General features: G+C 40.1%; 1 protein-coding gene across 1 annotated transcript in view; it reads left to right on the top strand.

Annotated features, from left to right (window-relative positions):
* Positions 1–11,300: 11,300 nt before the first annotated feature.
* LOC139709893 (protein CFAP20DC-like) overlaps positions 11,301–22,496 on the top strand; it is a 37,541-nt gene continuing 26,345 nt past the window's right edge. Inside the window, exons 1-11 of the mRNA XM_071621849.1 lie at positions 11,301–11,441; positions 12,660–12,746; positions 14,102–14,195; positions 15,040–15,112; positions 15,572–15,686; positions 17,215–17,371; positions 18,020–18,117; positions 19,176–19,257; positions 19,806–19,924; positions 20,826–20,889; positions 21,921–22,052. Of these exons, the coding sequence (XP_071477950.1) occupies positions 11,421–11,441; positions 12,660–12,746; positions 14,102–14,195; positions 15,040–15,112; positions 15,572–15,686; positions 17,215–17,371; positions 18,020–18,117; positions 19,176–19,257; positions 19,806–19,924; positions 20,826–20,889; positions 21,921–22,052 (1,042 nt within the window). The 5' untranslated portion in view covers positions 11,301–11,420. The remainder of the gene's footprint in view (positions 11,442–12,659; positions 12,747–14,101; positions 14,196–15,039; positions 15,113–15,571; positions 15,687–17,214; positions 17,372–18,019; positions 18,118–19,175; positions 19,258–19,805; positions 19,925–20,825; positions 20,890–21,920; positions 22,053–22,496) is intronic.

Genomic DNA, 22,496 nt, shown 5'->3' with positions numbered 1-22,496 from the left:
TCAACTAAAAAACCCTTTTAAGTGCTCGAAAAAGCATATCAAGTGGACTTTTTAAAGTCCCTACCGGGATGGGATTGGGGTTGAACACTGTTGGTATAAATCGTTATCTATAAGACCGTCACTATATCTTGATTAGAATTGTCATTCGAAGATTTAATAACCAAAAATGACAAGAATTCCATGTTTTGTAAGCTGAAATACAGAAATTTTCGGCTCGCTCGCTGCACTCGCTCGCCAAAATTCTTCAATATCTATTACATTTAAATCACCCTCAAAAGACCCCTTCTAAGTGCTTGAAAAAGCATATCATGTGGACTTTTTTTTAAGTCCCTACCGGGATGGAGTTGGACACTGTTGGTATAAATCGTTATCTATAAGGCGTCACTATACATTGATTAGAATTGTAATTTGAAGATTTAATGACCAAAAATGACAAGAATTCCATGTTATGTATAAAGCTGAAATATAAAAATTTTCGGCTCGCTCGCTGCGCTCGCTCGCCAAAATATATCAAAATTTAGGGTTGCCTATTACATTAAATCACCCTCAAAAGACCCCTCTTAAGTGCTTCAAAAAGCGTATCATGAGGACTTCTTTTAGTCCCTACCGGGATGGGGTTGGGGTTGAACACTTTTTCAGAAATTAGGGGCGCAATTTTCGCGCTTGCCCCGGGCGCCGTTTTCCCTAGATACGCCACTGACAGTGGCGTAACTACGGGGGTGGGGGGGGGGGGCACGTGCTCCCTCCCAATCCCCCCAAAAAAGAAAAAAAAAAGAAAAAAAGGGGGAAAAAAAGAAAAAACCTACGAAAATGGTAATTCAAGGGTTAGTAAACTGCTTTTTTAAATCGACATGAAAGGATGATCAAGAAAAAAAGATATTTTTCTAAGATTTCTTTTAACCATATAATTAAAGAGGTATAACATTGTTCAAAAGGCCCGGAGACGACAAAAGATTGTGATTCAGCGTGATTCGTGGTTGGCATTTTGAATACAAGCATGGATGTGCGCAGTGTACTCAGAATATCGGAATGGCAAAAAAGAGTTGCTGCAATGTTGTGCAATGTGATGTTTGATAGGTTGTACACATTTTGCTATCAAAGGTTGATCATTGATTTTGCAGTGTTGCTTTACATACTAGTCTATATTAAAATGCCTTGCATTGCCAATAATAAGACTTGACCTTGGCTATTTCCTAACTTTTCCATCTATTTGAAACACACACACTCACAAACACAAACAAATTAGGGGATGCTCTATATAAAGTGCAGATTTTGGACATCCTTCTCCCGCTTGGTCACTTCGACGCCCCCTCGCTGGTCATACCTCCCCCAATCATGAACATAAACCGACACCCTTGACTACCAGTGGCGGATCCAGGGGGCGCCGGTGCGCCCCCTCCCTCCAATGCGAAAAAATATATATACATGTAGATACAAACGACAGTTTTTGGACGGTAAAATGTCAAAAATTTTCAAGCTCGCTCGCCTCGCTCGCTCGCATTTAACCGTTATATGCTATTCTCCTGATGTTACTGCCATTAACTGCCAGCAGCAGTTGCGCCCGATGCGCCCCCCCCCCCCCCCCCGAATTTCCAAAGCGAAAAAAATATAGCTACAAACGGCAGTTTTCGGACTGTAAAATGTCAAAAATTTCAAGCTCGCTCGCTTCGCTCGCTCGCATTTAATCGTCATGCAATTCTCCTAATGTTGCTGTCAGTAATTGCCAGCAGTTGCGCCCGGTGCGCCCCCTCCCCTTGATTTCCAAAGCGAAAAAATATAGCTACAAACGGCAGTTTTTTGGACTGTAAAATGTCAAAATTTTCAAGCTCGCTCGCTTCGCTCGCTCGCATTTAATCGTTTATGCCATTCTCCTGATGTTGCTGTCAGTAATTGCCAGCAGTTGCGCCCGGTGCGCCCCCTCCCCTTAATTTCTAAAGCGAAAAAATATAGCTACAAACGGCAGTTTGGGGACTGTAAAATGTCAAAATTTTCAAGCTCGCTCGCTTCGCTCGCTCGCATTTAATCGTTGTGCAATTCTCCTGATGTTGCTGTCAGTAATTGCCAGCAGTTGCGCCCGGTGCGCCCCTTCCCCTTGATTTCCAAAGCGAAAAAATATAGCTACAAACGGCAGTTTGGGGACTGTAAAATGTCAAAATTTTCAAGCTCGCTCGCATTTAATCGTCATGCAATTCTCCTGATGTTGCTGTCATTAATTGCCAGCAGTTGCGCCCGGTGCGCCCCCTCCCCTTAATTTCTAAAGCGAAAAAATATAGCTACAAACGGCAGTTTGGGGACTGTAAAATGTCAAAATTTTCAAGCTCGCTTGCTTCGCTCGCTCGCATTTAATCGTTATGCAATTCTCCTGATGTTGCTGTCAGTAATTGCCAGCAGTTGCGCCCGGTGCGCCCCCTCCCCTTAATTTCTAAAGCGAAAAAATATAGCTATACAAACGGCAGTTTGGGGACCGTAAAATGTCAACATTTTCAAGCTCGCTCGCTTCGCTCGCTCGCATTTAATCGTTATGCCATTCTCCTGATGTTACTGCCAGTAACTGCCAGCAGTTGCACCCGGTGCAACCCCCTTAATTTCCAAAGCAAATATATAATATACATATATTATTATATATAGCTACAAACGGCAGTTTGGGGACTGTAAAATGTCAAAATTTTCAAGTTCGCTCGCTCCGCTCGCTCGCATTTAATTGTACAGTTATGCAATTCTGATGTTGCTTCCATGAGGTGCCCCCCCCCCCCCAATGTCGTGACCCACGGTACGCCACTGAACACCCCCCTCTAAAAAATCCTGGGTACGCCTATGCGTTCAACAGTTGAAAAGGTTAGAGCAACGTCGATCTGGCGCTGCTCAGTGGCTGCCGGGCCCACGATCAATTGGGCAAAAAGAATTTCCATTCTTGGACAATAAAATTTGGAGTTTATATCCAAAACAATTATTATTATTATTATAAAAGTTATCGGGTCAGGGCTATAGCCCTGACCCGATCGGTGGCTATATATAGAGCGACCTGCAGACTAATGATGTCGGGCCACCACTGTTATTACAATTAATGTTTAGTTGGCTCGATCTGGCCATCAAAACGTCGTAAGCGTGACTATGTGTTTTTCTCATCCAGAATAGGGTACAATAACTCAAGACTGAGTGCTCACGACTGCACCCATTTTCGCTATAGTTCAGGCGACAGTCAGATCGCCGCGAAGATCTGACTGTCGCCTGAACTATAGAGAATGTGATAATCTACATTATAGCTACACATTATAGGCTTTTTACTTAGTATCTGCCAAATTCGACTCAAACATTTTTTTTTTTTTCACAGTCAACTTTCACGGCCAAATGCTAATTGTTATCTATCCTGGCATAGAACTAGGCCTGACCTTATTCTTGATTTAAGCATTTCCATGAGTCGTTTAAATTCATGTTTATGCCTCAGTTCAATAATTATTTTGATGTTTTATTAAAAATTGTTTCAGTTCTTATATGCTTTAAGCTTTTACTTCTTTGTCTACACGTTTCCACTCTATTCTTTCCAAGTTACTACTCTCTATCTCTCAGCCCCCCCCCCCCCCCGCTTCTCTCGTCTCCACTGGTCAAGTATACAACTTCAATTTCCAGTTCTGCTCACTGCTGCCCCTCAGTCAGTCAGTTGTCACCATTTGCCTTCTTTTCTTCTTTATACACTCTCCCTATATCGCTTCCCTCCTCTGATCAACTCGGTCTTTACTAGGCAGTCTTCTTCTGCCATGTAACAGTCCCTGGCAAAGATTTTTGATACTGCAAACCTCCCTTCCCCTTGTAATATCTCACTGTCAAAATGTACGCGATGTCTACAACTCTTTCTCTATCATGTCAATTTCCATAGCATGGTTGATTGTATTTTGATTGTTATAAATTATTTAATTCTTTATGTTTCCTTTAATTTTTCGGACCACGAACTTTCATTATCAGATCTCCAAAAAAAGAAACTTGATGATTTTGATGGCCCGAACGGGCCACCAAGGAACATAGATAGTGTCTCTCCAAAGAGCTGGTCACTGAAATATTATTTGTTACTTTACTCAATCTTTAGAGACGATTTACAGTATTTGCGACTATCCATGCAAGACTGAACCATGAGAGTTCAAAATCTATAGTGTATACAAAAATGGGTGCTTGGAGAGGTAAAAAAAAGAAGGAAAGTACACTTAAACGCGCATTCGACCAAGTTGATAAATTGGTAGGCAGAACTAATGAAATGACTAAAGTCTGTATATAGGGAGCCTTGTGGCAACTCAAGAAATCAATGTTAGGTGGGATATCTTACGCTTTCAAGGTTTGAGGTTTACTAATGTTAGATTATTGTTTTCGGTTTCATTCAGTCCCTGTGTTATAATACCGCCCATGTATAATTCTGGTCAGGTTACGGTATATTCTATGTGATACCTATACATGGCGATATTTATAAGAATAGTGTCGTATAGGCTTGAATGTTGAGAAGTTTAGGAAATTCCGTCCTTTTATGATATAACATGTCATCATGATCACACTTGATATCTGAGAGTACACGACTGGCTTCAAAGCGTAGCCATGATAAAAGTAGGCCTACTTTCCCGAACGTCAAAGCTACACTAACAGTAAGACAGTGTGCTGCACTTGTAAATTAATTAAAGTAGGCCTACATTGTGCTATTCCTTAGTATCATCCAAACTGCGTGTCGCCAACCCCCCCCCCCCCCCCCCCCCCGGTTGCACCGGTCCTGTCTTCGTATCCGGGCAATTACCCCCAGAGGGCAATATGTGGTAAGGTTAGAGTAAAGATTAGGGTTAGAAATAGGGTTATAGGTTTAGGGTTAAGAGTTTGGGTTATGGTTAAGATTAGGTTCATGATTAAGATTAGGGCCAGGGGAAGGGTCCGGGGTAATTGCCCAGGGGGTAATTGCCCAGGGGGTAATTGCCCTAGACCCCCTGTGTATTATACTCGATCCTTCTGTTTCAGATTTATCTATATCCATTTCGTGTTCAAAAAGGAATATCTCTGAAGTAAGATCTTTAGGAATCATCAATTAATTCAACGTATTCAAATGAAACGATCGAGACTATCAAAGTGGTTGAAACACAAACATTGGAATCACTGAGCATTTACTAGTTTATCATTTTGAATTGTACTTATCTCCTCGCAGCTTTGTGGTTTCCTCCAACTAGATGATTAGAAGAAAGAACTATACCCTTTGCCAATATTCCGTATCAGGGCAATTACCCCCCTTCCCGGGCAATTACCCCCCGGCTAACCATACATACTGGTCAGTAAAAAGTTTAGAATAAATTCTATTTTTAAGATTAGGGTTAGGGTTAGGGTTACACTTTGGGTTAGGATTAGATTAGGATTCAAAGGCCAGGGTTAGGGGAAGGGGCCGTGGTAATTGCCCCGGAAGTAATTTCCCTAGATCCAGATATTCAGTCATCAGATATTATGATCTGAATAAAAAGTTAATATCAGGACTCGATTACCCTATTCATCTCGTATCATATACATGTACTAGTATTATTCTTCTCACTAGAATAATACCCGAAAATAGTTATCGCAAATACGTTTGTCAGTCTGCACCCTTTTTTCCCCCTTTTTGACACGCGACGTACAGTAATTGATATTTTGTAAGTGCCTTCTATGTGTATCCGGTATCCGAGTAATATCCGAAATGAAAGCAGATCCGAACAATATTAAAGTCATTTAAGTGGAATTTCAACCTTTTTTAACACTTTAATCTCTTCCCCTCTTTATTTTTGTACAGTCAAAACTTTTAATCACTTATTTCAAACTGAATATGACCTATTATTTCACCTATATCTGATATCCTATTCCATTGTCTCATTCCTTCGGATATAAGCTATCCGGATTACATGCAGTCATGTAGTAGCGCATAGAAACAGGATGCTTGCTGTCCGTTCCACCGTTCGCATACACTGCTTGCTGCACTGCACTGCTGGCTTGTATCACGTACAACATTTTTGTACATTGTATGTACGTGACGTGCATAACACAACAGCAGCATTATATGCGATGTGCACTTGTTCAGTCATGTCGTCCCTAAGCCGAGTGAAGATGGATGCTATTGAGGGCTAGCTGCGGTATAAAGTAGTGCATAGTCTGCGCACAGTACAGTAAATGTTAACCCCGGGACGCTCCGTATACACAGTTACACACTGTGGGAGCGTCCTGAGTCAATAGAGTGCTATATCGGTAAGCTTGAAAAACATACACAGTCTGTCACAGATTTTCGCACCTCCGTAGGTTTCGAATATCACGAGGAAAAAACGTACTTTTATAGTATACATAAGATTCTTATCTAATTAATACCCTTCGTTCACCTTGTTCTTGTTCACATTGGTCCAATGATCTTGAAAAAACGTTTTTTTCACGGCCATATACGGGTCCGTAGTCCTAGCTCCCCATCCCATTCACCATTTTCGAAATCAGTATGCAGTACACTGCGCACGTAAATATTCATGTGCTGGCGGAGTCGCAATGCGTTTAGCCTTCTGACAAGGCGTGCGCGCGCGCACCCACCCAGAAAGCAACGCAATATACAGCGAGAGGGTTTGCCAACAGTATGATAAGGCCTTGCCACAAAGCTACACGACTTGATGGCCAGCGCATGCGCACAAATCTCAAATCCATTTACTGTATAAGATGTAGTTCTCCCGAGTTCCTCTCGACCGAGTCGCATTTAACTCATCAAACCGAGCAGAAAGGGACTATTACCAGAACCAAAAGTTGAACGCAGTCAGTCTTCAACATTACATCTTCACCTGTAAGTCTTCATATTGCGGAATTTTTGCGATTTCATATTGATTTTTAGGCGCTATACTTCGCCTGTCATGATCATGTCTGCTACAATGCGCAGCCCCAACACTGCGTGTTGGGGCTGGTCGCAGTTAAGTAAATGTGAGTCTAATTAAGTAACGTGTTAGATAGAGAAGACATGCTTATAATGGCTGGATTCACCACATCCACGGCCTTTTTACTGTAAGTGTTAGATCTGCTTTCCAAAGAACTGTATTGACCTATTGTATTACTTGTAAACAATTGCAAAATTTAAGCTCTTCTTGCATGTGTCTTGCAGCAGCAGCGCATATCAACATTGACATGTCCATGATCATGTTTGACAGACATTGAATTAGTGTGAGACAGTTATGACAGACGATGTCGATGGTCTAATAAAATTTGATACACTTGTAAACAATGGTAAATGTAATGTTAGAGGGGGTTTCTGAAATTAAGGTTTACAATGCAATGACGCCAATGTAGAGTTCTAGTCAGTAGATGTATCAAACCTCTCTCTGTCTCTGTATCATTTGTAATGTATGGTTGGGGCACCACCTATCGGCAGGGCACCCAATTCCCATCGGCACCCTGCGTATCATGCTTATTCATGGCTGTTTGCGTATAGAACGAAAAGGTACGCGCGGGATTAAAGTGTCAGCTATAAAGACAATAAAAACGAAAAAACGAAAATCAAACTCAAACAAACCAAGCTAAAAATTACACATCCGCTCAGTAACGACGCATGGCTGTGAAATTCACGTGTATTAACCTATGGCCTGTGAAATTCACATGTATTATTACCTATGCTGTGAAATTCACGTGTGATACCTATGGAGGGGAGGGGGTGCCGATCGCAAGGTTCCCTTTTTAGCTGCGCGAAGAAAACGGAACGCACGCACTAAACTTGCGCTATTTTAAAACGGAGATTCATAATTAACGAGACGGTCACGACATTCAAAACTGCAGTATTTATGGCATATTTGAGGTAAGAATTAGGCGGATTTGTGTTATATTTTTAGAATAAACAAGCTACAGATCCTTAGGGTGACGATACGTGGTACCCCCAACCCTACTATCATCCTGCTGAACATGGATGTAACAATTAGTGAGCTGTGCCTGTGGCGATACTGATTCTAGGCCAAGTTTGTCTAACGTTACTGGTATTAAATTGTGTATTTTTAGTGGTAAGCTGAGCTGAGTGCAGTGTGATGTGTGTACACAAGCTTTAGCTAGACTCTCTAATTTAACGTTGGATGTAATGTTAGACTCCTCAAATTAAAATTTACTTTTGATTTTATATGCGAGGCCGAGGGTGGACAATCTAAAAATAGGTCTGTTTCAGGCGGTCGATGAGTATGAGTGGTAGTATAGGTAGCTCTACTACATCGACCACCCTTTTTGAAACCGACCGCATAGTTTTGGCGCACAGAACGCTTAGTACGCACTGCACTGTGCGCAGAGCACATAAAAATAAATTGGCTTTGACTGTTATGAGTGTTAGTGTTGTCGTTGATGAGGATGTGTGGGAAAACGCAAAAATTCACTGTTCATTAATGGTTTTAATCGAGGACAAAATTTTGAATGAATATTTTAACTGAATCGTAATTTGATGTCAGTGCATTTTCTAAAAAGTTTCATACAACCCAGTGTTCAATACAACTCGGTTTGTGTGCATTGTCAATGCAAAAACAGTGGTCGATCCAAATAAGGAGCCGCACCGCGGGGAGCTGAACAGAGGCCATGCAAGTTCGACGGCGATATTTTTGCACTGAAACTTCGAACAACGGCCTTTGATAGTGCTGGATTTTCTCATTCACGTAGCCTGCACTGAAAGTTTTTACATGAATTTCAGTGTTAAATATTCTTATTGTATAGATCTACATTGTACAGTGTGGTAGAAAGGTTGTATAATTGTAAGTTAGATCTAATGTGTATAAAAAGGACCTAATGTGTATAAAAAGCACATAATCATCAGCTGCGAGGGCGATGGCCGATGGTACAAATAATTTACCACAATCTAACATCGCCAAGCCAGGTGATTCGCGAGTTGTCTGTCAGCCCTTACCTTCGGCTCAGCCTGATAGACACCTCACCCAGGGAGGTGGAAAGAGCTAAGAGACCCCTCCCTGCCTCACCTCAATGATAACCGAGGCGATGTAGATCGTCATTGTATCCATTGCCTGAGAATTAGAGGTTAGGAGATGATTATTTGCTTTTTATCCCACATTGATTGACAAACTTGAGATTCGATAAAAATGTACATGTACATTCCATCATAACCACACATTGCTGATATTCATTTTATAATCTTGCTGAATATTACAACACAGGCGGTACAGCCACGGTCCATTGCAGTTGAATGAACGAGACTCGCATTAGATCTAAGACGATAACAAGCGAAAATGCTGCATCATCACTTTGTTCAATGCAGGAAGCAGCCAGACCTCATGACAAAACCAAACTGACAAATCTGGCCCTAGCAGTAGCCATCGATCCTCCATGTGAGATTTAATCACATGCAGCTTATTTGGAATACTCCTAACTATTAGTATTACTAGGGCATGATAGATCATTACCAGTACATTCTACCTACCACTACTGAACAAGGACAGCTCTTACTGAATAATGTTGTAATAAACATGTACTAGTACATGCATATGATCAAAATGGTTTTGCTGTAGTGTATGTCAAAGTCAAATATGTGGTACTCATACACGCATAATCAACTTACTACCCATGTACACGTATGTACATATTTTTGCTTCAAAATATTGCTTTTTGGTGGTTGGGAATCCATGTTTTGCCTATTTGTTTCTTTGTTTGTGTGTTTGTTTATTTATTTGTTTGTTTGTGTTTTTGTTTGTTGGTTGTTGTTTGTTTGTCATTGGTTTTTTTGTTTTTTTTGGGGGGGGTTCTTTTTGTGAGGTGTGAGTTAAAGCTTGTCAGGCATGTAAGCATTCATGAGTTAAAGACCCCTGAGGCATGGGGCTTGTGCATGCATAAGGCTGCGTTCACATAGAAGTACACACGTGTATACTATTCGGGTATTTGGGGCTCGTTTTCGAGGGCACGCGAATAGCTTGAATCGAACAATAGGATTTCCTAACACCGGTTCACATAAGAGAGCATCATTCGAAAGTACCGAATAGCATAGAATAGTATAGCATAGTGGGAATCGAGCTTGTTCGATTTTCTTGCAGTGTATACTGTCTCTTGTTAATGAAATAACGACAATTTTGGTCTGGATTTGCCCTTTAGCAAAAATAAGCATGTAGACTGACATTCTGGTGCAGTTTAGAAATTGTTAATAAGATTTGCTGGGATGTAGGAGGAAGAAATCCTCACTGCATGGGATGGTGAGTTGATGGTGCGGGTGATGGTGTACTGGGTGCCCGAATAGCGAATAGCGAATACCAAATACCGAATACCGCATACTTCTATGTGAACGCAGCCTAAGGCATGAGACTTTGTACAGTGTACTTCGAGGTCTGCTCTGCTCAGTAAACAATGTAATAATAAAGAAAGATGTACAGTTTTTTGGTTATCATTATCAGTAATTGATAAATTATATAGCAGAAGCTTGTGAACTGTGATCACAATTTAAGAATAATGAATCGTTGCATATTCACTGAAACAGCATGTGCAATGTATTGATACCTTTTCTTGAGTAGAGTGATCACTCTGTCTCATTAGTATAAGTTGGGTAGTTTATCGGAATCAAAGTAGGCAAGTGAAAATCTATAAAATGAAGAAAAAAAGTGACATGAGTCAATGCGAAGTCATCCTTTGTACATTGAAAAGACAATTTAGATTACAAGTACATGTTGTCCCAAGTGGACTGTGTTTTATCTGCAGCCAATCATTTTGTTCAATAGTGCTATGAAGTGGGTCAGTGGGTAATGCATCTGCTTTGCAATCAAATGGCTCAGGTTTGATTCCCAGTGAGTGTAGCTTTGCTAGGAGCAATATTTTGTGTTATAATGTCATCCCTTTTGGGAGGAGGCTAAAATGCTCTGTCCTTCAAATGTGTGTGAAAGAGTCACAAACCACTCACATAAAAGATCCCATTTCATTCATTCATTGCAATGAGCAGGGTTCTTACCTGTTTAAGCCCTAATGACCCACACCTGAAAATGGATGAAATGAACTGTGCTGACCCCTTGTGGTTCACCCAAGGTGACTACATGTACATGTAGCAAAACTCAGCAAATGGTATCAACTAGGCACATTGTGCCATACGAAGAACTGATATTTGTGCATACATCAGTATGTGTAGATGTAATTTACCAGTACCATTCTACCTGTATTTATGATATAATATACGCCGTATGTATGTACATTTGTACATGGTGTATTTCACCTGCCCTCAATGTACAGTGTACGATATGTCTGGCATGTACATGTACATTGTTTATATGTGCATCTATATATGAAAGAGTTGTTCTTTACATCTGTGTTCTCCTTACAGTTTTGATTTGTGCTCAATGCCACAATGCCAGTTGCCAGCAGTATTCTTCCAGTGGTCTGGGATGAAGATTTGTCTCATCGTAAACTACCTTGAGTGTTCTCATCTTGACCGTTTCGTGTACTGCAAATAACAAGTGAAGATGTTCAAGAATGAATTTCAGGTAGGTGTTGGAATGTTTTATTTACAATTCTTTTTTTTTTTTAATTGTTATCATATTTTTATTTTTAATCTTTTTTTAATTTGGTTTTTAAGATGAATGCCTGGGCACATAAAGGCTTAATGTTCATTCTTGATGAATTTGAAATACTCTGCTCAGGATCATTGTAAGGTCATTACGTCTTAGAAAGGCATTAATTATAGAATCTTGAGCATCATAATGATTTTTCTGCAAAGATATTTATGATTTCATAATATTTCTCAATATGATTGTGTGGGATTATAATTTTTTTTTTTTGTATCAAGAGGCTGTTATTTGTGCATTATTGCAATAAACTTACGGTTTGATTAAAAAACAGAATTGCATTATGCATCAAGAGCAAAGCAGCTTTACACAAGCATATATGTATAGTACATGCAAGGCTGCTCACTAACCCATTTTTCCTACTGGTCCGACAGGCAGGTTGGACCATTAGATACCCAGTTGTTCATGTTTTACTAGTCTATTCCTGAAAGAGTTACTGGTCCAACAGTGATTTTTACTGGTCAGGGACCGGCGGACTGGTGCCAGTGTGCAGCGTTGTACATGTATGTGTCAGCTTTTAGGAATATGCAGCAACAACACTTTGACAGAAGAATAATGCTGCAAAGTGAAATTTTTACCATTCACCTTTTCCATGCAAAATGGTATACAAATAATGTTTATGAGAGCAATGGACAGAATATTTCATGAGGTGAAAGATGAAATGATCCATTCAACGAGGCGCAGCCGAGTTGAATGGATCAAACCTTTCATCTTTCACCGAATGAAATATTCTGTCCATTACACGAATGAAAACATTTATTATTTGTTTTATATAATGCCTGAAAGAGATCCTTGTCCTTTCATGTTTTATCAATTTAGAAACAATAGAGAATCTGAAATCGCGAGAATGCTCAGCTCACTGAGCGCTTTATGCTAGGTAGCGCGCTGTCGCATATAGACATACACTGCAAAACGCAAGCGTATACGCGTAGTATATGCCGGGCTCTCAGTGAGCGTGCAATGGAGCAAATCGTATGGATCCAAAATTGCACGGTAAATGGAACCACAATTGCACGGATGATGACGTCATAGTGAAATGGGCCGAATAATCAACGTCAAACAACCAATCAAATGACAAGGATCTCTTCAGGTGTTTAACACAATATTAATACATGCATGGTTGCTTTGCTCCCGCAGGGTGGACCGTTTGTAGAGGTGTTCAGCTCTCAGGGCAAAGAACCCTTGCTGAAATGGAAACTTGCTGGACAGGCATCCATTCAAAAGGTAGGCTGCTATATGCTACGTTTACACCATGTTCCCAGCGGCCAAGGCAATCCTGTTTCAGGCCACCAGGGACAAAATTGGTTGGACGTGAGACAACGTGGGAGGGACGGGATGGGCAAACGTGACAGGCCATGGTTGCTGAGGATGCCGTGTCAGATTAAACTGTCAAAAATTTTACCACGGCAGTCACGATGCTGATGAGAAACCATGTAGACCATAATAAGATGGGAAGAAATGCAACAAACATGACAGCACTTAATAGGCCATTAAAAAAACAACAACAAACAAACAAACTAGGAGGCAGTGTGTAGTGGGGCACGAGAAATATGTGTAGTCCAGCCTGACCAGATGCTGTTAGACTGATGTCTGAAAGCTACATGATCACTAGAACAAGACTGGAGTACGTGGCGGGGTGGGGTGGGGGGGGGGGGGGGGGAGGAGAATATCCAACCTACTTATGGTGCACTATGTTTCCGGCAAACGGGGCTGCTGTGGCCACCGGGAACATTGAGTTAATGTACTTAACACTAGATTACTAGCAGCTCTGAACCCATGGTCGTGGTATGCTACTTGCAGCTGCTGCTTGCAAGCTTCTGTGACGGTAAGGGTGGAGGAGAAGGTGCCATGGTCGTATGGATATGAATATAATGCTACACTATCCACCAGACCTACAGGGTTTGAGCTTTGCTGTGGCACTTGTATTCCTTGCAAAGACCCTTTCTTAAGTATACTTCACCCCAGTTAGGTCTATAAATTGATACCCCAAAATAAGGTGCTGAATGCTGAATGTGAAGTTGAATTCAGCAAATGTGTGCATTGGAAAGCAGCAGCCATGCTACAGTAGAATAGATGCTGGAGGAAAGATTGATGAACATTCCTTGCTGCTATGGTTGTTGTTTTTTTAGGTCTTTATCTGTTAGGAATTAATTACCTTGGTATGTTTCAAACAATCAGTCATTGGTGCTGTTCAAGTTTTTAAATGATGTCCATTTAATAGTGCTTTGCAACATGGTTTGTTGTAAGAGTCCTGAAGAAATATCCAATAATGTATATGATGTTCTATTGAACAGCTACATTGAATTCATGGTGCTACATATGTAATTTCACAATTTACATGGTGAAGTAGACTTGCTAGTCTCAGGTGATATTTATGACCCCTAAGCTTCAAGCAGTCAAGGAATGTTTCCATTTCTTTGAACTAAATTTTATATTGAACTTTCTTGCTTTTTATCTTTCTGCAACACCATCTCCTCATGAAGTACCTGTAGTGCACTTGGGAGGTGTGAATACTCAAACAACTATCTTGGCTGTAGGCTGTCATCTTTTTCTGTGTGTTTGTTGACTGTTGTACATAGACATTTGACAAAGAATGCAAGAGCTACATTCACACCCTGGAGGGAGCATCGACCACCACCAAAATGCAGCTGCCCAAGGATAGCAAACAGACATGTGAGTATGAACTCTGACCCCTATCTACTAGTAATACTCCAACATGTGGAGAGACTTTGGCCCAGTAAATTGTGCTAAGACAAGGTTCTAGTTCAATACATATATTCAATGGGTTTATTGCCACTTGGTCTAATATCTGATGGTCCATTTCCCAGTTCATCTAACACCACTACGGCTATACTCATTTGGTCTACTATCAGTTTTGTCTAATGCCCAGTTTGGCTAATCATTGTTTGGTCTAATGACTAGATGGTCTAATTGCACTTTTTATCTTTGATAATTTCCCATTTTGTCTAATAAACTGTGGGTATTCGATTAAATGGACATAGCCCATCAGGAAGTAGACTGACTGGTAATGAGTCTTAGTGGCAATTGGACTTAATGGTCGGTCATTAGACGAACTGGTTGTAGACGAAACAGGATGAGATGATGTGGGTCGAGATGTATGGCTCTTAGACCAAGTGGGAGTAGACCAAGTGATAGATCACCATTCAGTGTATTGATACAGAATTTTGTTTATGCATACATGTAGGCTTCCTTGATTCCCTAGAATACTTTTATACTAGTTTATGTCTTCATTAGTGGTAGAGAAAAAAGAGTTCAAACATACACTTGTATCTACCATAGATCTTGGTGAATGAATGAACAACATAGGACAGAATGGAAACTAATGGAAGACAATGTACCTGGTGCAGATCTTCTCTCCATTTAAGTGTTTTAACCATTATTTGTTGTGTTTATACACTATTTGTATTGTGAGTAAAATGTCTTTGCCCTCAAAAAAAAAAAAGTTATTGTGGGATACCTATGTTGTATGTTATTATTCTCTCTATTTTTCTATTAGTGGCCTTGATCCAGAGATACCTAGTGATCCAGTTCTTTGTGCCTCTTGGTCAAGATTTCTCCATGGAGCTTGGGTAAGAACTGAACCATGAGCATTCTCTTGTCCTGCATCTAGTATCAGTGATCATATATTTCATGTATCTAGCAAGATGCTGTCCATCCTCTTCACTGATGTACAGATCAGATTTGGCTAAATATCTTCTTCTTTTTCTTTTTTTTTTCAATGGACAGTCTTTTCATGTTCCCTTCCAATCTCTGAAAGTAGTGGTTGAGAATTCTTTCTTTCGGAGTAGACCAAGAGAGATTTTTTAAAATGAGACTGTTGAAGTAGCTTGAGTTTACTTTTGTTTCTGCTTTGGATAAACGGCTTGCAAAATGTCTCTTTGTTGAGCATGACCATGAATATTATTGAGTAATATATGTTATTGCTGAAGAAGTGGAAATCTGTTTTTCTCTCACATGTACAGTTTTCTTTTTTATTTCAATGTATTCTGATGTTGTCTTTCTGTCACTCTTGTTATGGTTGTTTCTAGGATCAGTGACATGAGCAACAACAAGAGAAGGCTGTTCCTCTCGACAGCCCAGAGGGAGACCTCGGCCACTCCGCTGCACGCCAAAGTACCCCTCACTATCATGAAGAGAGCTGTGGTGAGCATTTACAGTGTCCAGTCCTATTCGCACCAAAGATGTGCCCTTTTGTGTTAACTCCCTGTGATACTTTACCAAGGTTGTACCAAAGCAACATTCCCAGAAGCTTATTGGCTGGTAGTATGGGAGCTGCCACTGCTGCAAAATGTGTTCAGTAGTATTTCTGTGCTGTAGAGCACTGCTTGCAAACAAGGTGTTGCTACACTACAGGTGGGACCCTCTGTCAATAGATTAGCGCTATGCCTATACACTGAGTTGACACAGACACTCTACTTCTTACAGTAAAATGCTTGCCTCTCTGCTGCTAGACTTCTGCCAGACTTACACCAGTATTTTCATGCTTATGGCAGTAATACATTCTCCAGACATCCTTCAATTTCACAGTCAAAATAATGGCACATTAAACTCATGTTTCTCTGTGAATTTTTCTCTATGCCTCCTGCCCCCCCCCCCCCCAAAAAAAGAATGATAAAGATATGGTCACTGTGTATGTGTGTGTGTGTGTGTGTGTGTGTGTATATATATATATATATATATAGCAGAGATTCATTTAGATTTTTGTAGATTACAAAAGGCAGTTGTGTCTGTTTTCTCAAGATTCCTTGCATTATTGTGACTAAGAATATAACAGTGGAGGACTTGATTTGAAAGAAAATATATCAGTTTGGTGATAGAGCTCATACTCGGGTTTATTCTGTCATAGATGATCTATCAGTTAAGACTTAAGGGTCTTAGCTATTGTGTGATCCTGATTCTGGTTTTCACCCAGTGTTGTCTTTGAATGTCAAGTGACATCAACATTTTTTATATTGTGTGTAATGTTTGAGTAATTGATTAAAAATACAGTTGGTTTACTTCAGATCAAGACCCTTTCATTGTTTGTGAAAGAGAGCCAAATATTCAAATTAATGATTCTTGCTGCAATTTGTTTTCATCAAGTTGTTTGAAGTACCGACTGCTGTAAAGGATTAGAACCATCATGAGGTAACAGGCTGAAGTTTGGTAGTCTAGTGGATATATGACACCTGTCTAGCAATCTGGATGTTGTTGGTTCGAGTCCATTCCGAGTATGTACTGTATGCCCATGATTTTTATCATGGTTATTACTAAAAACACTAAATAATCAGTGTTTATTTAGGCCTTTGAAGGGCAACTTGAGCCAAATGTTATTTGGCTAAGAGATCTTTGAAGCAACTCGTTTATGGGTATTGCTGGAGTTGAAGATGTCATTTCATGTTTTGTTTTTTATCAGTGGTCAAACCTGGCCATTGACATGGTTTTAATGTACTCTTTAATGGGTATTGTTGGAATTGATAATGTCTTTTCATGTTTTGTTTTTCATCAGTGGTTAAACCTGCCCATCGACATGGTTTTATACTCTTTTATGGGGAATGCTGGAATTGATAACATCATTTCATGATTTGTTTCTCATCAGCGTTTAAACCTGGCCATCAACATAGTTTTATACTCTTTTATGGGGATTGTTGGAATTGATAATGTCATTTAATGTTGTTTTGTTTCTCATTAGTGGTTAAACCTGGCCATCGACATGGTATCCTTGGTTGGGGAGCTGTTCCGAGGCCAAACCTTCAAATCTCTGGACACTCTCCTCATCTCTGCCTCCTGCAAACTTAGGAAGATCTTCACCCTCAAGGATCAACCGCCAGATACCACTGATGATGATGGTAGGTATTGTGTGTGTACATGTGTCTACATGGCATTATGTCTTGTTTGTGTGTTTGTTTGTTTGTTTGTTTGTTTGTTTGTGTGTGTGTGTGTGTGTGTGTGTGTGTGTGTGTGTGTGTGTGTGTGTGTGTCTGTATGTATTCATTCCCCATTGTGATATTTTGCTCATAGCATTACTGCAAATGTTATGCCATTATAAAATCAGATTGCATGCGTTGCAAACTATTATCACGGGATGGAATACATGTATCCATGTGTGCTTGGGTATTACCATATCTGGAAATTACGCATTTGGCAGCCATTGTTGCTTGTTTGTCGTTTGGGTGATAACAGTCATGCGGAAAACTGAAGTCAATAGCAGCAACCTTAAACTAGAAAAGCACTCAGAGAGTGCAGACCTCCGCCAAGCAGCTCATTTCTACCCATACATTCAGTTTGGATTGTTTTTTGACTTTGTGCTTAAGATTCAGCAAAAATGCCTCAGAATGTGATATCCAGTTGCTTTCTATTCTTATTCATAGTGTTTATTCACAAGTATGAAATCATAGATAGTGAAAAATGATAATGTAACTATACTTACGGTAAAATGTTTTGGAAGACCTTCCCTCGTCCTATAGTACACACAATGAATCTCTCTTCTTCTGCAGTGTTGTATAACTGTGATCCACCGACCAACAGTGTCAGAGATATTTCGTCAATCCCCAAAACTTGCCAATTCAGTTCAGACGTCCTACATCTGACCCAGGTTAGTGACAGTAATTGTATCGTTTACATTTATTTTCACATCTCTATCTGCTTTCTATTATTTACCTGGCTTGTGTTAGATATACACATCGTGTGTTTTGAGTTTTCTGTCCCCTAGATGATTGTTGTAGTAGTGACTGTACATGTACAACTTATGTAAACACATTCTTGTAGTAAAATGTGTGATATTACCCGTGAAAATTATTCAAGCAGCTGTCTTATATAAATATAATATACATCTTACACTTTATTTTCACACCTTTGTTTTGTCTTCTCTGTTGTATTCTTCAATTAGAATTCTTAGATATTTGACTCTAATAGTAACTGGTTAGGAATCAAGATGCTGCCTCTGGTAACATTGTTAATATTCATGGAAACAGAAGCAGTATTTTGTGAGTGAGAAATAATGCCTAGATGCTTTTGCAGTAGTGCTAGCGGCATTATGTTTTTGTTTTGTTGATTGATTTATCTATGTATTTGTCTGAAATGATTTTGAGTTTTGTTGTGCCTTTCTTGAGAAAGGCATGGTATGAGAAATGAATTTAATCTAAGCTGATATCTAGCTGTTCATATATCACTGTCGCTGTCCTTCCTGATCAAGTTTGTGTAGACCCTTAGCAGCTTCCATTTATAACTGTCATGGATACTAGCTCTGTTTATTACTATCACAAATACTAGCTGTGTATTGTCATAATTATCAAGACAGGATTTGTTAATTTTTTAGAGAGACAGCTCTGCCATTTCACATGGCATTATAAGACACAGGGCCTTACTGAGAAATTTGCTTTAGATGTGATACTTCCAAAAAGTACATTTTAGACTGTATGTTTCTGTCTAGCTTTCATTGCACAGCACTCATAAATGCCATTTGGCATCATAATGTAGTCATATTATTGTTCATGGAGTCTGTTCTACATGTTCATGTGTGCTCATGTCCGTGCCATTTGCAGCACACTTTCATTTGCACTATCATTCTGTATCATAAGAAGTGTAGTAGAAATCAAATCTAGTCTGGTTATTTGCTGTTCGCACTGCAAGACTATGATGATCTCCCCACAGGTGCTCTCCATGGCCAAGCTGAGGCACGTGGACTTCAAGATGAGAGGTGATGGAAGCAGGCCTTCCTCCTCCACGGAACCTGGTGAGTTGAGATGACCAGTTAGAGACAACCTTGACCAATGACCAATGACCATTTTCAAATGATATAGAGCCATTCAGAGATGGATTATATAGAGCAGTTTTGCTATTGCTGCCACCCTGTGTTATTAAGAATCTGTGAAAGTTCAACCAATGGCGAGAGGTGAAAACCTGATCATACCCACACCTGGCACTGCATGTTTGTCAGGGAGCAGCACTATGGTGCAATTTGTAATTATACTGGGAGCTGAACAGAATCTTGTGTGATGTAGAATGATTGAAAGTGGCACTAACTGTGAAGTTGTTCTAAATGAGTTGAAATTTAGTAGCACAGATTATCACATTCAGTAGTCAAAGAAATTGCTCTGTTGCTGCACAGATGATAAGAATAACATCTTGTTCATTCTCAGATATTTTCTTTGAAACATCCCTCGAGCACACAGAAGGCTGATGATAAAGATACATGGATACAAACATGAAAAATTAAACTTGTATTGATGTAAAAGATCACCATAAGAACTATTTCCTTGAATCTCCTGCACTAATTCCCAGATCTGAACTCCAGCCTGCGTGCCAAAGATGACCGTCCAATGCACATAGCCTTTGGCACCAAGGTTCCCGTACCTTCCACGTCATCAGGGAGAAAGGTTTCAGCCTCAGGGCAGAGAGAGGTGAGGAACCTTTTAATAGTTTTGTAGTTATATCCCCACCTGCGAGGTATGAAAGGAGCAGGGGCTAAAAGGGGTGGGGGTATTAAAATGTCGTGATATGATTGGTACATGTACAAGTGTATATTCCAGTTCGTTAGTTGGCCTTGACATTTACTCACAGATATCACAGTAATATCATAATTCACAAAACTTTTATATACCTGTGAGTGCTGCCATCAGGAAAGAGCTCAGTCAGTGTAGTTTGACAATTTAAGTCATCATACTATTGAGTTGTCTGTAGGGGTTAAGTTATAAAACTTGGTACACATGATATAGATGTAGATGTGTGAGACATATTTCTCATGTTCATCAAGGAAGATTAAAGACAAAAACCTTTCTTTTTCAGGTGGTATGGAAGGAGTATTTACATTTGTGGAGATGGTTCTAGTTTCTGTAACCCTGTGCAATTAGGATAGTTTTGCTTCATTGTACAGTTTAGGGCTAGTGAATATCTCGTGAATTGTATTTCCCATATGGAAAGTAAAGGTTAGCATCCATCAGGTAAAGGAAACTCTGTCTTTATCATAAAGTATACTAAAGAATATTCCTTTTTTTCACTGAATTGATTATTTCCAAGTTTGTTTGTTTGTTTGTGTGTGTGTGTGTGTGTGTGTGTGTGTGTGTGTGTGTGTGTGTGTGTGTCTTTTTTATCTAAAGGAAAATGCTCATGTAACAATTCTTAACGTTAAAACGTTTTGGGGTAGTCTTATTACCGTCAAAATGGAAGGGAAGGCTGCTGTGAAAGTGCTTAAATCAAGCCGATATTCTTAACCTGTGACTTAAATTCATTTGTCACATTATCAGTTACGTTGCAAGTCAAAACAATGTCAGTGGATGAAGTGTAAACTTGTTTTATTATCAGGGCTCCAGTGCCACTGGAAGTAGGACCAGTCGCTCATCACACTCCGGCTCCCACAGAACAGAAGGTGAGATCAAACTCTGGCCAGTAGCCTTGTTGGGCTCCCAAAGATTTGATTACCTTTTGGAGCTCATATCTGTATTTGATGATTCATCTAATTCTACATGTCATCTCTGCTAAATGGCAATTGTGCCACAATATTATCGTCATGAAACCAATGTACACTTTTTGAATCATTAGTCAGTAAATAGCCATTGAGACTTGGTGCAAATGTTGCTTTTATTGTTTTGGTTTCACAAAATGAAATCTTTATTTGAATGTTATTCAGACAGATTCCTCACTCAGATGGCACACTTTCTATTGTTGGAAATATGGCTTCATAAAGATAGGAAGAATTTTAAGCAAATCTCTAAAAATCTTTAACCTTCTTGCAATATTTGCATATTTGGGGTCCAATCAGGTAGCTCTGTGATGGTAGAAAGCTGTTGGTGTATGAACCTCAAGTTCAGTATCTGATACCCCAAGATAAAGACCAAACACTGAACCAGTACATGATAGTTACATGTACGTACCTCTTGCAGCATGAGTTTGTTTCTCTTCCAATATTTGTGTAGAAATCCCTGTGTTATAGAAACTTGTGGTTAACTGTGGATATAGGATGATACTTTAAATGCTTATTCTGCACTCCAGAATATCAGTAACAGTAAAGCTTTTTACATGTAAACCATGCTTGTACAATGCCAGAGCTGTACAGTACATTGCATACAGTGTACCTGGCAATGTGCACCCATGGTCTACTTCAATGTACAGGATGTGTGTAACAAGCTGCCCTTTGCTCCATTATGTCCCTTAGTTGATGGGAAAGAAGTATAAGTGTGGATTGTAAACATTACTAGTACTGTATGTCAGGTTCTAGCATGGCTGCTGGAATTGAAGTGTTTAATCTGTGTGTATCAGAGGCTCGAAGTATGAGGTAAGTATGAATATTGCTGTAAAAAAAATTATGATTAAAAAATGGTAGGTTCCCTAATTAGCATTGTATTAAAGTAGAAGTACAATAGTCTAACATGCTTGTGAATGCCTACTGTGACCCTACAGACCCCCTTCACAGTGCCAGAGGCCAGGCCCCACCCAGTGCTGGAGAGGTCAACAAACTTGTGGTCCATGGTCATCATCGACAGCAGTCAGACCCAGGCACAGAGATACAGCACCCTGATGGGATCGACAAGGGTGAGGGTATAGATTCAGAAAGACAAGAGTAAATCTTGAATGCCATCCTTGCCATACATTTTAGATAGCTCTTCCCCATCCACAGGAGAAAAGATTTGGAGGCCAGTGTGATATAAAAGACTAATATGCTCCATATTGTCAATGCAATGCTTTTGTTATGCTGCCAGTGCGAAGTGTCGGCGGAGGCATTATGTTGAGGGGTTGGTTGTGCGTCCGTCCTTCCAACCGTTCTTCTGTCAGTCTGTATTCGATTTGGTGGACAGCATAACTTAAGCACCATTTGAGGTATCCAAATGAAACTTGGCATATGTATGTAGGAGTGTGGGGGGGGGGGGGGGGGGGGGGGGGGGGGGGGGAGCGGTATGCCTATCAACTTTTGGGTACACACACTGGTGAAAGGTCAAGGCCAGTGCTCAAGTTTCACCATCCCCCCCCCCCCATATC

Source organism: Diadema antillarum, unplaced genomic scaffold (genome assembly GCF_040938485.1).
Source record: "Diadema antillarum isolate AM-2024a unplaced genomic scaffold, OU_Dant_1.0 seq00001479_RagTag, whole genome shotgun sequence".
Taxonomy (NCBI): Eukaryota; Metazoa; Echinodermata; class Echinoidea; order Diadematoida; family Diadematidae; genus Diadema; species Diadema antillarum.
The sequence above is the reverse complement of the archived record's forward strand: the minus strand, read 5'-3'. Positions and strand labels throughout refer to the sequence as shown.